General features: G+C 38.0%; 1 protein-coding gene across 7 annotated transcripts in view; it reads left to right on the forward strand.

Annotated features, from left to right (window-relative positions):
• Nucleotides 1–16,318, forward strand: part of musk (muscle, skeletal, receptor tyrosine kinase) — a 118,543-nt gene that overhangs the window by 87,621 nt on the left and 14,604 nt on the right. For 2 of the 7 annotated variants that reach the window (XM_082538839.1, XM_082538837.1), the window contains exons 2-10: nt 4,394–4,520; nt 4,677–4,828; nt 4,980–5,107; nt 5,412–5,553; nt 5,635–5,759; nt 9,049–9,208; nt 9,739–9,748; nt 11,475–11,738; nt 15,163–15,356. In XM_082538839.1, the coding sequence (XP_082394965.1) occupies nt 4,394–4,520; nt 4,677–4,828; nt 4,980–5,107; nt 5,412–5,553; nt 5,635–5,759; nt 9,049–9,208; nt 9,739–9,748; nt 11,475–11,738; nt 15,163–15,356 (1,302 nt within the window). Of the gene's footprint in view, nt 1–3,257; nt 4,220–4,393; nt 4,521–4,676; nt 4,829–4,979; nt 5,108–5,411; nt 5,554–5,634; nt 5,760–9,048; nt 9,216–9,738; nt 9,749–11,474; nt 11,739–15,162; nt 15,357–16,318 lie in introns of those variants that run through there. The other 5 variants (XM_082538843.1, XM_082538838.1, XM_082538840.1 and 2 more) reach the window with 4 other exon arrangements.

Here is a 16,318-nt window from a genome sequence, read left to right on the forward strand (position 1 = left end):
AATATTTGAGTTTAAACATCTGTGAAAATTAAATGATCATGGGTGCACTTTTTAAGATCAAGTGACGAGTTTGGCTTGACCACAGTATAACAAACTGTGATGAATATGTAAATGAATATTTAGCAACTTTGGACAGACAAGTGCTATAAAAGTGTTATTATCTTATTACTATTGGTTGTTTTATTTTGTGTTTTTTCAGGCACTGATTAATTGACCAAAGCCAATATGGCTGGCACAGAAATATTGACTTTCATGTCATGCTACGGGTGATCTGTCTTTATTTTCCTGTGTTTGGTTTAATTTGAAATGACTGCGAACCAACTGTGGTGACACATTGCAGCATTGCCTCACAGTAGAAGGTAACTGGTTTGAGTCTCCTGGTCAGCTGGGGCCTTTCTACATGGAGTTTATATGTTGTGTCTGTTACTGACAGTCGAAAAGTAGACTTGATAGTTGGTGGTTGCACAGGTAGCCAGTCCGGGCTTTTTAGTAGCAGAAATCTACACATTGGATTATGGTTTCAATCTGCATCTGTCAAGTTAACAAAATTAGACTTTCAATATGTACACCTTCAGACTCAATGTATAATTGTTAAGTAATTAACTGTCTATTCTCAGAATCAAGATCACTTATTGATTCAAAAGCAGCCTGATTAGTTAAAGAGGCTTTTTAATGTTGCTCAACATGCCTGTGTAACTGAACTAGAATAAACAATGGAAGAATCCTTTGCAGACATCTGAGCACCAGATACACCATGAGAACAATGCTATTTTTTTTTGTTTTGTTCTCATTTGTCCAAAGTAAAAGTCAAAAGCTTCTATCTGGTCTGCACAACAGCATTGAAGTATGCCTGGTTGTGTGTGTGTGTGGTGTGTGTGTGTGCGTGTGAGAGAAAGAGGATAGTATTTACAATTTATCTCTGAGCATGGAAAAAACCTGGAGGCTAAACTTTTATTCAAGGCAAACTCCAAAGGAACCAAAGGTTATGAGTTACAGGCTGTATGAAAAAAGCACATTTTATGGGATAAAGATTAGGAAAAGATACATTTTATCAGGACATTTCTTGAATTACACACACATTTCTAAAGTGCTGCACACTAGCATAAACAAGCTGGTTGCTACTTCTTCAGCCAATCAAGATCAGCATTAACACAGCAACACTAAAAATAATAAAGGAACTTGCTGTTAGTTTGTAAGAGTTTGTAATGCCTATAGCAAAGGCCAGAAGTGATCACTGTAAGTGGCCTTCTCTATTGCAGGCCTTGACGGCCTTGAGTCATTTCTGGTGTCCAAAAAACATTCAGAGATTTTGGAAAAACAAAATCCTCTGCCGGGGTCAGATCCGCAGAGGTTCTCGTTTGCTTTAAGTGGTGAGTCATTTGGCTTCAGTCTTCAGATGTTACCCATCTGTTCAGACATAATATTGGCAATGGAAAGACATTGCAGACAGAAACAAACAGTCTTCTCCAAATTTGCTGCAACTTTAATACAACATAATACTTGAAAAAAAAAATTAAAGTTCTTAAGAGGAAGTGTTTCCTGATATTCAGCCTAGTCCTTAATCCACAACAAGGGTAACAGCAGTTCAACATGTGGTTAATTTCCTTTAATGAGATGGAAAGTTATTTCACCACAGAATTAATTAGGATTTGTTCTCTTGGGACAATGAATCTCCACACAAATTGACAAGACAATACATAGAATAGTTCATTGATACTGAGTTCATAGACCTCCATCTTACTTTGACTTTAGCTACAAATATATCATTTTTCTAAAGACCAAGACTTTTTCAGTACATGAGTATGCTTTATAATAGGTTTTGTTTTCATCAGTCAGTAGGAAGTCACAGCAGCAGTGACCTTGAATTGAGGGTGGGGATGTGGCTGCTTCTCCCAGCTATGTTATTGTGAAATCTTGGTTTCACCAAAGACAAAACAAGCACAATGCCCTGTAAGCCCTAATCCTATCATTGCTTCTTCTTTCTTCTTCTTCTTCTCTTTCCATGCTCTCACCCTTCCTCTGCTCTCTCCTTTCATCCCTCCGCTGGTTTATATTTTTCCTCTTTCTCTTCTTAGTTCGTGCAAAGTTTAAAGCAACCTAACTCTCTGATCTAAATCCTGTGTTTCCATCTCCTTACTTCTCTTTGTCTTTTAAAAGTGTGCTTTTTGTATCTTTCTTTTAAACCCACTACTAACTCTCTACTTCTCAATATAATAACCTAGAGCAACAAAACAATGTTGAAAATACAAGCTCAAAATTCCTGCAACTCCCTGTCCGTTATTAAGACGGAGTAGCCAAATAAATATTGATCACATCTTTAGTCTGGATGGATTTACATCACAAGAGATGTGTAATATTTTGCATAGTGTTTGTACACACAATTGGTGACTTATTCACCCTAGTTTTGACAAAGACCATGTGCTGAAATCAGATAGTGGAGAACATTGGGTGCTGTGGGGATAAAGGCTTTCCTTGAATGTTAAATTTCTCTGTTGTCTTTGCTTTAACCTCACCCGACTAACAGCAACCCTCTAAACACTAGATAAAGTTCAGCTTCTATACTGGTCTCTCCTTTTGTGCTATCCTCCCTTCCTCGTCTTAATCCTCCAAAACTAACCAAATCCTAAATGTTAATTCTGACAATAAACATGCTTCTTCTTTTTCTTTCGTTATCTCAAGGTCAAATTCTTCTGCTTACTCAGGTCAAAACTGTGACAAAGCACAAAACCTCTGACCCTGTCTCATTAGTCAGCAGTGTTAGCTGGATCCTCACTGACTAAAACAGATGACTCAGTCCAACAGAAGAATGCCAAGAATGTCAAATAATTTAGCTAAAAAGATGCAGCTGTTGAGACCTCCTTATCACTTATTATAATGTGCTTGAATCATTATATTGCATGCTGAAATAAATGTAAAAAAAGAAAAGAAAAGTGTACAGACTGTGAAATGTCCAATATCTATTTTTGTCTATCAACAGGGCTCCTTATAAAATATGAAAGCTTTTGTAATAGTATTTTAGATTTCTAGACATAGTTTACTTATACGGTATCTAATGACTAACTAATAACTGCCAATATAATTCTAAAATTGCAGTCACCTATAAATGAAAAAATAATTAATTCAAGTTTTGTAGCTTCTGCACCCAAAATCACAGCAAATACAATGTACTATCCTTTAGGGCTGCCACGATTTGTCGACTAGTCACGATTACGTCGACTATCAAAATCGTCGACGACTGATTTAATAGTCGACTTGTCGTTTGAAGCTTTGTAAGATCGCAAAAGACACAGGAATAATAGCAGGATTTAAGAGTGTAATAACGGACTGAAACAGAAGATGGCAGCACAGCATGTACAAGGATGCCAGCTGCCGTTAAACCCCGAAGAAGAAGAAGCAGCTGTGTCCCAGAATTCATAGCGCGGCCCAGCTTAGTTTCCAACAATGGCGGTAGCTCGTTAGTTTTAATATTACTCTTATTATTCTTTCTGGGTCACAAAATAAACGTTTAACATATTTTCAGGCGAGAATGTAGCTGTGTAAACCTCAAATATCGGCTCAGTTTATCAGGACACCACATATTTTCAAAAGCGCTCCGACGTTTTCGGAGACGTCTGTTACCCACTAGCTCGATAGCTAGCCGGGGGCTAGGTCACTAGCGCTGTGAGAACACCGGACTCCCGGCAAATTGTTTTCAAACCCACCGCCGTCTTTCGCGACTCAGGTTAAATATATATGAGTCACTTAGATAAATTAAAAATGTTATTGTTTGGCTTTTTTTTTTTGTATTTTATTTGTTCCTGAGTAAATCGGTTTGGCTGAGATTAAAGTTATAGTTTTTACACAGCTGAATAAACGTCAAGCAGACAGCTGATTATCAGAAGTGTGAGATGCTGGAGAATATACTCCGGTGTCCTGTTATATTTTAGATAGCAAGGAGTTTATTAAACTTTACCGAAACAATCTGCAAATTTCATTAAAATTGAATAAACTATCATCTTGTCTTTATTTTTAGTTAGCACCTTAAAAGCTTAAAGCTGTAAGCTAATGATAGTTATATAAGAGCAGATGCTGCTGGTGCAATAAGCTGTAGTTTTATGTCCAGTGGATGATGATCTGATTAGTCGACTAATCGCATAAATAATCGGTGACTAGTCAACTATCAAAATAATCGTTTGTGGCAGCCCTACTATCCTTACAGTTCTTCATTGAGGCTTTAAGGGTAATAACATATAACCAATAAACATTTAACAGTGTATTATGTAGCATAAAACATAATTCAGCGCACTATGTTTATGTATTAACTCAAACACAAACTGCTGCAACTACAACAATAAATAACTTACATATATAAAGAAAAATCTTGATTTTTTTCCTTTGGATCTTTTTTTCGTAGCACCTCGTATCATCACATTATTAGAGACAGTGGACGTTCTACTGGATCACAATGCCACCTTCATCTGTGAGGTGGAGTCACACCCCCCTGCTGAGATCACCTGGACCAAAAATAATCACCAAATTATGTAAGTTTACAGCTTTATTTAAACTACAACAGTGAACTTAATTTTGATCCAGTTTAGAGTTAGGTTGGGGCTGTAGTCTAACCCAGGAGTATTACATATAGAACACATATCCAGTGATCACTTCTTTGCTTTGCACTGTCCTTTTTGTCCCATTAGGTACTATGACACACGGTACCTTACCAAGGAAAAGGGTCAGATGTTAATCATCCCACATGTAAGAGAGTCAGACAATGGGGAGTATTGTTGCCTTGCCAGTAATGGCATTGGAGAACCTGCCAAGAGCTGTGGAGCGCTTCAGCTAAAGATGAGTATGTTTACTTTTTTCCAAGGATGTATGACTGGAGTTTGAGCGAATCTGATCATTAGTTCACATTTTTGAAAAAAACAACTAATACCAAGGCATCATTAAAAGAACACATTCCAAGCCACTGTTCTATGTCTTGTTGGTTTCGTCATCAGAGCCACAGATCAAAAGGCATCCCACCAATCTAACACTACTGGTAGAATCCAAAGCAGTGTTGCCCTGTGTTACCCTTGGCAACCCTAAACCAGATGTCACGTGGCTCAAAGATGATGAGCTTATCAAGGTACAGTTGCTGCAAGTTTTCTAGGTAAAATACATGCAGTTCACTGACTTATGGAGTTAATAATAACTGTCTGAGAGTACCATATACTCATGAGTAATTCATTTTTTTTTCACTATTTGACCAGAACTGCAAATAGCTGGATAGTTTTCAGGTTTTCAAAACTGCAAGACATTACTTGAAAAGGAAAGTTATCCTGTTTTTCAGTTTGCTTTCTTGCGTCTCATAGCCTGTGTTGACAAATAGTTGGTAATAAATAATGCTAATATATCATTTCTATTTTTAAAACAAACAATAACTCTTCCAGGTCAATGACCGTGTTACTATTCTCGACTATGGGGCATTGAAAATTCATAACATACAGAAAGAGGATGCAGGACAGTACCGCTGTGTGGCCAGGAATAGCTTTGGTTTGGCCTTTTCAAAGCCTGTCACCATAGAAGTACAAGGTATGTATTTTAATGTAAGCTGTAGCTTGCAGTAAAACCATGTGTGTTTTCTACGCTATTGTTGTTTGTGTGTGCCCTCAGCTCCAGCACGAATCTTGCGGGTTCCAAAGGACAAAAGGGTGGCGTATGGCAGCCAGATTTCCCTAGAATGTAATGCCACTGGAAATCCAGTCCCAACCATTACCTGGCTGGAAAACGGGAATACTGTGAGTACTCAACTTGTGTGTGTGTGTTTGTGGGTACCTGTACAGCTGCTGATGCTGATATTTTTATAATATATACTGATTTTTTAACAAAAAAAAATAGAATTTAATCAAAATATCCAGCCAGCTATACATATCCATTCCTTGGCCTCTGTGTGATCCTACCAGGAATATGCTTGTCTCCCCCACAGTGGTTGCAACAGTGGTTGAATTTGGCTCAAATGTCAGTCACACACTGCCAACATAAGAGAAATTCTAGCACGTAGCTAAAATAGTGACACATTGTCAGCTGCATAGCTGTACATAATGGGAAAGCGGCAACAATAATTGATTAAATGTCCAAGCTGTCATGTAAGAGAGAGTGATGTTATGATTACAATTTGTATTCATTATAACCCCATATCAAAAGCAAATTAATAGTTTATTTTCTGCTGTAGGCATAGATATAGAACTACACAAATACTTATTGTCTAAATCCAACACATTATCATTACCCACTTTTTTGACTATAGCTAAAGAGATGACAGTTCACTGGGTAAATGCAAATGCTTACAAGGCACTCTTGGAAACAAATCCGTCCATTGGTTTCAGTTCTCCAGTAAGAATTATAGTATCCAAGTGGGCTTGCCACTTGGATACTATAATACATTTTAATACTATAATATTATGGGGCGATCGTGGCTCAAGAGTTGGGAGTTCGCCTTGTAATCGGAAGGTTGCTGGTTCGAGCCCTGGCTTGGACAGTCTTGGTCGTTGTGTCCTTGGGCAAGACACTTCACCCGTTGCCTACTGGTGGTGGTCAGAGGGCCCGGTGGCGCCAGTGTCCGGCAGCCTCGCCTCTGTCAGTGCGCCCCAGGGTGGCTGTGGCTACAATGTAGCTTGCCATCACCAGTGTGTGAATGTATGTGTGAATGGGTGGATGACTGGATGTGTAAAGCGCTTTGGGGTCCTTAGGGACTAGTAAAGCGCTATATAAATATAGGCCATTTTTTTTTCTCTTTTTAGACAAGCTTGCTTGTGTGTAGCTCTGCAAAATAGAAGCGGTTTTATTGATATATGTCCATCTGCTAATGACTGAGTAAATGACACAAAAGTAAAAGGAGTACTGTTTAAAGTTTGCAGCTGGGCCTTATTATCACTACACTAGCAAAAAAAACAACAATCCCAAAACCAAACAAAAAAACCCCCTTACACTGGAAAGCTAAAAAAACATGGTACTGCTATATTAAGCAGCTACTTCTGCTACTCCTGTACATAAAACAACGAATGATTTAGTAAGAAACTGAACACAAGCTATACTTTAAAGATCAACACTAAATGTGGGTACCTAAGGGTACCCGCAGGTCTGAATATTTTTGTCTTGGCTGTCATACGCAATATTCTATGGTTATAAAAGCAACTGTCCATTATACAGTTTGAGTGAACATAAGGATTCCTCCTTGTTTTTGGGTTGTTGTTTTTTCTTTATCAGAAATGAAATCAGTTAGAGACTGTGCAAAGTAAAAAATTAACATTTAACTTACAATTTTTGAACATATACTAAAGTAGCTTCCACCTTTTCTTTGAGCTTTGCCCGAGACCTACTCATACAGGGAAAAATTTATTTGTGCAATCTTTGTACATGTAGCAACAAAATAATTAGTCATGAAGCAGAGTGAGCATTAGCAAATATACAAACCAGACCTTACCTGAGATTGTATGCATATATATGTAAAATTACACATTTAACCTTTGCTGTCTTTATCTGTCTCTTTCACGCACGCACGCACGCACGCACACACACACACGCACACACACACACACAGACATTTAATGGCTTTGAGATCACAGCAAAGGAATTATCATCATGGTGACAGAGGATTGAAGAGATGATCTTGCATTTAGCTTATAATACACTCTGTTAATTAAATTTTTCATATTTATTTCCTTTCTTATTCATAGCCTTTTCCTTTTTTGTTTTCTTTAGGTCACGAGCAGTTGTCCAAGCATTTCACTACATATCGTACTGTGTATGACTGTGTACATGACAAATAAAAAATTTGAATTTGAATTTATTAGTGTTAATTGTTTTGTTTTTTTTTAGTGTGAGAGGGGTATTGAAAGATGGGGTTGTTTTTTAAGGTTTTTAAGGGGTCGGAACCTTAAAATGCATGAAATTCAAATTGGAACAATGCAAACTTGAACGTGTATGTGACCACCTTTAAAACAGGGCTTTTTTTCATCAGGCAGCAGACATTTCTTAAACATGCTGTTGCGGTCGACATATACCACATAATGTCTGGGTATTTAATAGTCTTGGGTGCTAGCTACAAAGTGATTACATGCTCTTAATGCCTGTAAATACTATGTGTGGGCATGTGCTGATTAAAATGACTGTGAGAGTTGTTTTTCTGGCAGCTTGGTATGGTCATTAATTTCAGTGGATGGATGGATGGAGCTTGTCCTAAAAGCAGGCGGTGTCAGACGCAGTTTCAAATATAGACATAGCCGCTTAATAGCACCTCTCACATACACTCACATGCTCACACTTTAGAGGTCCTCACATATCATTTATAAATATATAAGTACATACATGAATCATCTAAAAACAACAGATACATTTTATCTGGCTAGATTTACAATGTGTGAACACTTTGGGAATTTCAAATCTGTTAAAATAATACAAGTGGTTATATCGGTGCCAGACACGTACTGAATGCATTTCATTTTATGAGCTTAACACAAAGGCTATAATGATCAGCGTATGAGGAGTTTACACACAATTATTTTTTTTAACTAACCAGTTTTACTCAGACCACTATCAAATATCAAATGACCAAAGTGTCAATAAGAAAAACATCTTGTAGTAATCTGTTATTACTCTTATTATTAGTAGTTTTATATAAAGTCTAGATTCTAATTTAAGATATATAAGTTTCAGTATTTATCAATATTTTATATAAATGTTTAATAAAATATGTAATATTATATATAAATAAACTGTCATGCAGCACCCTGTATTATATAAATTATTGTTAAAATTCACCTCCCATGCAGCAGTTATGAACAGGAAAGCTAGGCAGACAAAGCAAAACCTGATATTTATGTTTAATTCAGCAGAGGACTCAATTCAGCCTCAAGTGGCCATTCCAGGTAGTGCAGTTATTTTTTCCAGCTCTGTCATTTAAGCTTAGGATGCTCTCACAGAAAGTCTTCATGCATCTCTGCACTGTTATATGCAAATTGCTCATTGCATGTATATGACTGATTTTTACAACTTTGATCTTTTTGTCTCAATTTCATTTTCCTCCAGATCTCCGGAGCCTCAGTAGAGGAGACATTAGTGGGAGAGGTGATACTCTCTGTTCTTAAGGTGACGGTGACTAAGCCAGCCCTATATACGTGCCTGGCTTCCAACAGACACAATGCTGGAGCCAACACTGTCAAAGCAACTGCAAAAGTCACTGTTGCAGGTGGCAAGTTTTGATTTCCAGCTTATACTATGGTGTTACATGTTTCAAATTTGCTGCAGCCTGCTGCTATATTAGAGAAAAAATGTCTGCTTTCTATTTAGCTTCTATCTCGGTGTTTATTGTTACTGTCAGTACTACCTGCTGTTATGCTAGCTGCCAGTTATATTGGTTGTGCTTTGTGTGGTTTCAGCTGTTTGTTGCCTACCCCATTTGGTTACTACTCCTCAAACAAAGCCACTCCTTCACACACACACACACACACACACACACACACACACACACACACACACACACACACACACACACACCTGTTCCCCAACAGAACACACTGCCCTTCCACCTGGTTGCCCCTCAGTTTCTCCACAGTTAGTGATGACTTGCAGAGAGTAACATCATGGTTGTTTTTCTCATCCTGCTAGGACTATTTTTCATCTATCAACCATTTCTCATCACTCTGTCTCTCATCTTTTTCCCTCTTCTTCTACTTGCTCCTATTCATCCCGTGTACTCTGGATACTGCCACTTCCCAGTAGAGTGGAGGTAAGAGAAAAGATATGTGCCAGATTTGTGTGAAGTTGTCTAAGCTTTGTTTCTTTTGTTACTTCTTTTTGTATATATTACATTTGAATTGATTATAGAAAATGTTTCAGCTCATTTGACCCATGTTGAATCAGAATAATTTCACAGTACATTGCCTGCCACTATTTTTTTTAAAGTAAGCACCATAAAGGTCTCTGTGTTGCTGCTTCTATTCATTTTCCTGAACATGCCCGTATGCCAAGAAGAGAGTGGGTCTCTCAATCACCCATATGGTGTGAGTTGAATTTGAACTGTTCTGAACCTTAACACAGCTGCTGTTGCCACATCTGGACTATGTAACTGTGAAGATGGAGAGAAAGAGGGAGACAAGATGCACATAGAAGGAAGCAGAAAGAACGAGACTAAAATAGGAATAAAATAAGGAAAATAAAATGTTGGCCTCAGGGTCCTTGATGAAAAATGAAGTACATTAAGGATAGAGGGCTGTAGGTCACAGAAAGGCAGGTTTAATGGCTGCATTTATCTTGATCACTTGTGACCACATCTGGACTAGATGCACAGAGATCTGGTGAGGAAGAAAGAGAAAAAAGAAAGAAAGAAAAGAGTGAATTGATAGATTTACAGGGCACCTTTGAGTTTGATAGTTTGGCTTGAACTCTGCTGAAGCACCAACCTCCCCAAGAGGGAACATCTGGAGTCTGTAAGAGAATGCAGACAGGCCGCAGTGATGCTGGAGTGAAGGTTATCAGAGTACATGCTGTCAGAAACACAGCAGTGTGGAGCAGACAGAGATAAATGTGGATCATAGCAATGCTTGAGGACTAACAGATGAGAAAGCATTAAGAAAAGGAGGCAAACAGGGTGAAAGAGGAATACAGGGACTTTGTCCCACAAACATTCATGTTTATGCAAAATAGGTATGACTGAGCTCCAGCAAGGAAGTTGAACAGAGAGGATGCAATCTCACTTAAACTTTCTCCAACCTGTTTCATGATCAACATCTGGATGATGTTAAAGAAGATATTTCAAGTGAAAGATGATTTCTTTTTACTTTTTAGTGGACACTTGCTATAAGCCAAGACAGTAAAAACAGACCACTCTCTGTACTTTTAGTCTGCAACTCTTACTGGTTTTCTTTTCAATGATTTTGTTAAATTAAAATATGCAAATAACAAATACCTAAATTACACAAAGAAATATTACTAGAAAATGGTATGGAATATGGTCAAACTCCAGTTTTTGCTGCATGACTGAATCACACAAGGCATCTTTTCTATTAGAAATAACATGCCATCCCAAATACATATTAATGAATTAGGCACTAAAGTTACTTTCGCAAGTCCCTGTTCTTAGTTAGGTTTAGGCTCTTAAATCTGTTTGATGATGTGGTATTCGATGATTAGTAAAGGATCATGTTATCGTCACTCCCCATAACGGTAGATGTTGAAAAATGGTGATTTGGGAGTGATCTCATGTGTTATAAACCTTTTCATCACATACTGCTAGGAGAGAAGGGGTATCTTAGATATGTAGGAGATTTGAAAAAAGCAAAAAAAAAAAACGCCCCAAAAAAATTTACTCCCCAGGAATTAGTATGGTAGAGATGTGTTAGATAACACGCCTACAGTGGAGCTGTATAGAAATAAAAAAAAAAGCATTAGAACTATTTTGTTGTGATTTTGCCTTTAATTTGCCAAATGTTTGTATGTGTGTCTCCTTTAAACAGACTTTATAAGGGGATCGCAGGCTACTGCAGTGCATATCGTGGAGATGTTTGCCGCACAATATTGCACGACGATTTGCTGGTTTTCTTTAACTCGTCCTTCTCAAACCCCGAGGACATGCAGGAGTACTTTCTTCAGAGCTGGTGGGCAGAGGTAGAAGGGCTCAGTGGGGTGTGCAGTCCTGCATTACGCTCATTGCTCTGCCACGCTTCCTTTCCTGACTGCAACCCATCAGGGCTAGGACCTGCACCAAAACCTGTCTGCAGGTAGTATTGTTCTCCGAGGTCTACCTTTCTCTTTGTTTTTGCACAGTGTAGAAATAAAACTGAATGGGTTGATATAAGTTGTGCACAACATATGGTTGTATAGAAGGCCAGGAGTGCTGAAAGAAAAACATAAATAAATATTTGATTAAATGTCTCATTAATTAATTAAAATTGGAAATACATGTATACATAAAAAAATCAAATTTAATTATGTAAATATGTCATCAATTGTTGACAACATATTTAATTATTTTATGGTTCCTGTGTTGCAGTGTATCTTATCTGTAACTGCCACTGAAGCTCAACCATAGGCCCTAATATTTGGTGGGTTACCATAGAAAATGAATCTAGACAGACTGATCCCAGATAATGGTGATAATATTAGTTAGGAAGTAGTTAGCTTGATTTGTTTTTGGAAAAAATAGAGACTATCTCTGAAAATGCTCCAATGTTTTCAACCTCCACTGACCCTCTGAGTGAAGGGTAGTAGTGATGGGATTTCCGGCTCTTTTTAGAGAACCGGCTCTTTCGGCTCGGCTCACTAAAAAGAGCCAGCTCTTTCGGCTCCGAACCGCCTCTTCAGGTTGTTTTGTTGCTTTAATTAATTTATTATTAACAATAATATAAAATTATGCCCAAAAGGAATTACTAATGTAAAAAAAAAGTGGTTTTATTTATATAAATGTATATGGTGGCCCCTAGAGACAAAGCAAGTACAAACTCCAAAAAGCACGTACAAATTCCAAAACACATTTCTAGCATTAACTGAACTTCCAAAACAGAGCTACCTAGATCACTTAAATTACACAATTGAAAGCATATGTGTATTGTTTGTGTATTTATATACAAGCACTCATATATATTCAAATAATAAAAAAAAAAAGTTCATTTACCTGTTATTACCACACACCAAATCCGGTCGTTGGTACTTCCTGGCTTGTGTAGCCACTAGGTAACAAAAGCTCAACACTGCGCCTAGCATCCTGGAGCACTTCTGTTGTCTTTTATACGTGCTTCTGAGTTTTTACGTGTTTTGGAGTTAGTACGTGCTTTGTCTTTAGGGGCCACTGTAAATATACTTTTATTTATTCACTCCACATAAAATGTAATAAATAAATCATATAATACAAAAACCAACTAGTCACAGTTCAACTTTAAACTATTTAAATTTTCAGCTTTTTCCTTTTAAACAAATTTAAAGTGAAACAACACAAAACACTGCAAACCACAACACAATTAAATATAAATTAAAATATGAAAACAAAAACAAGATGCATATTCTCTGTCATATGGGCCTGCATAAATAAACTTTCTGAATCCTTTATCATCTGCAACTGAAAATAGCTGTGGATGATTACTATACCTTTCTAATGTGACATTGTGGTCCCTGGCTCTCTTTCTCTCTCTGTCCCTCCCGTTCTGTTCCTGTGCTACTGAGTGTAACTACCGCCCCTCCCCCCTCTGCCTAGCACAAAGTACAAGGCTCGCGTGCAGAGTGAAGCAGAAAAAAAGTGCGAGAGAGAGAGGGAGAGGGTGAGAGAAAGAAAAAAAAACCCACGGCTTGCTATAAGGAGCCGGATCGTGTGGTTCACGTCAAAGACCCGGCTCTAAGAGCCATTTCGTTCGCGACCGACACGTCACTAACAGGTAGCATAATTCACTTCTAAAGTCTAACAATGCTTGTCTTGTTTTTGGTTTAAATTGGTGTTTTATTTATTTTAAAGCAAATTGGTTAGGCTAACATTAAAATTAAGCTTCATAACTTTATAGTTTTAGTGAACTTTAAATCAAATCAAATCAAATCACTTTTATTGTCACATCACATGTGCAGGTACATTGGTACAGCACATGTGAGTGAAATTCTTGTGTGCGAGCTTCACAAGCAACAGAGTTGTGCAAAATACAATAATGTAAACAAGCAAAATACAAGAATTGGCTACATCTGAAACTAATAAATATATGTACAATATATAATAGTATATGCATTTCTGGATGTGTATACTAAATATTTTTCTACACGTGTGTGTGTGTGTGTGTGTGTGTGTACACATATTTTACAAATTAAATAGAGTAAACAATAAATAAAATATATAAAAATATACAGAGTGAGACATGTGCAAAACAGTGGCATTACTGTACAGTATGGAGTGCATAATGTTAAAGTTCCAGTAGTGAAGGTGAGGTGTCTATGACGTGTTCAGCAGTCTGATGGCCTGGTGGAAGAAGCTGTCTCTCAGTCTGCTGGTACGGGACCGGATGCTGCAGAACCTCCTTCCTGAGGGAAGTAGTCTGAACAGTTTATGGCTGGGGTGACTGGAGTCCTTGATGATCCTCCCCGCTTTCCTCAGGCACCGCTTCCTGTAGATGTCTTGGAGGGAGGGAAGCTCACCTCCAATTATCCGTTCAGAGCACCGCACTACTCGCTGGAGAGCTTTGCAGTTGTAGGCGGTTGTAGTTGTAATGTCTCATTTTCAGTATATTTTGAATACTCATTATCTCATTATCTCATCTTTATTTCAAGATGTTCAGATGAGTTGGAACAACTTATTTTTAATTTAAAATAAAAATTTTAATATGAGGACACAAGCATTTTCACCAGGATCTGGACTAGCATAACGGTGACTGATCTCAAGCGAGCTCCAGAAATGATAAATTTTTCTATATTTAATATTTAATCAACTAAATTCTGAACATGAGCTGTCTGTTTTGAAAGTTTTGAAAAAGCCTGTTAGAGTAAAAATAAATAAATTAATAAACTAACATTAACAAGTGATATACATCTTTGGGGCGGTCGTGGCTCAAGAGTTGGGAGTTCGCCTTGTAATCGGAAGGTTGCCGGTTCGAGCCCCGGCTTGGACAGTCTCGGTCGTTGTGTCCTTGGGCAAGACACTTCACCCGTTGCCTACTGGTGGTGGTCAGAGGGCCCGGTGGCGCCAGTGTCCGGCAGCCTCGCCTCTGTCAGTGCGCCCCAGGGTGGCTGTGGCTACAATGTAGCTTGCCATCACCAGTGTGTGAATGTGTGTGTGAATGGGTGGATGACTGGATATGTAAAGCGCTTTGGGGTCCTTAGGGACTAGTAAAGCGCTATATAAATACAGGCCATTTACCATCTTTTTTTCAGTAAGAGTTATACATACATGCATGATGGTTTTAAGAAAGAGCTGCTTAACAGTCTGTTGATTAAACAGTAATATTTAATTTAATTTAATATACTGCTGTACAGTTCTCAATCACTTTTTAAAAAATCAGTTTACTTATTTCAAATTCTCATTACTTAATGATGCATAATTAATTAGTATTATTAGTATAAGTATTTATTTATTTCAGTTTGGCACTTTTGGCCCTCCACAGATTTGGACCCATTCAGATTTATTAAACAAAAGAAAGAATCACTGAATCTGATACACCTTTTCTTCATAAACAGAGAACACTGCCTGGCAGTGAAGGAGCTGTACTGCCATAAGGCGTGGCTGATATTAGAAGGCAGCAGTTCAGTCCAGTCTGGACTCTTCAGCTCTCTCACCGGGTCCCAGGCTCCCGTTTCACTGCTGCCAAAATGTCAGACCTTACCAAGTCTTTACACAGACCCTGATGGTTGTACATATGTTCCTTTTGCAGGTAAGACAACCTGAAGTGAAGTTTAATTAGTTTGTTGAACCACTTTAGTTGTAAAAATTGTTAGTTTGGTAGTTGTAAAATAAGTTGGGCAAAGACTAACGTATTTAAGAGCAAACTGACCTTGTGTTCTCTTGCACAAGTCTGTTAAATTAAAGATTTTTTTGTTTTTGTTTTTTAAAAAGAACATTGACTTCTGCTTTCATTAAACTAAAAAAAAAAAGTAGCTATGAAAAGTAAGTGAAGCATTATGTAAAAGAAAGTTGGCTGGGTACAGCTGTGTGTGCTAAGGGCCAAATAAAGCATGGTCTGCTACACTGCAGGTCATTGATACTGATGAGGTCATTAAGAGGGTTTGTCTGAATTGAGCCAAAATATATAGCTGCAGGTGTGTGTATCTCTGTGTTTGTGTGTTTCAGTGAATCAGTACTGATCTTCTGGTTCAAATGACTTCATAGTAGGGCTGCCACAATTAGTCGACTAGTCACGATTACATCGACTATCAAAATCGTCGACGACTGATTTAATAGTCGACGCGTCGTTTGAAGCTTTGTAAGATCCCAAAAGACGCAGGAATAAGTAGTAGGATTTAAGAGTGTAATAACGGACTGAAACAGAAAATGGCAGCACTGCATGTACAAGGATGCCAGCTGCCGTTAAACCCCGAAGAAGAAGAAGCAGCTGTGTCCCAGAATTCATAGCGCAGCCCAGCTCAGTTTCCAACAATGGCGACAGCTAGTTAGGTTTAATATTACTCTTATTATTCTTTCTGGGTCACAAAATAAACGTTTAACATATTTCCAGGCGAGAATGTAGTTGTGTAAACTTCAAATATCTGCTTGGTTTATCAAGAAACCACATATTTTCAAAAGCACTCTGACGTTTTTGGAGACGTCTGTTACCCACTAGCTCGATAGCTAGCCGGGGGTCAAGGCTCACTAGAGCTGGTGAGAACACCGGACTCC

This window comes from Aulonocara stuartgranti (genome assembly GCF_965226115.1).
Source record: "Aulonocara stuartgranti genome assembly, chromosome: 7".
Taxonomy (NCBI): Eukaryota; Metazoa; Chordata; class Actinopteri; order Cichliformes; family Cichlidae; genus Aulonocara; species Aulonocara stuartgranti.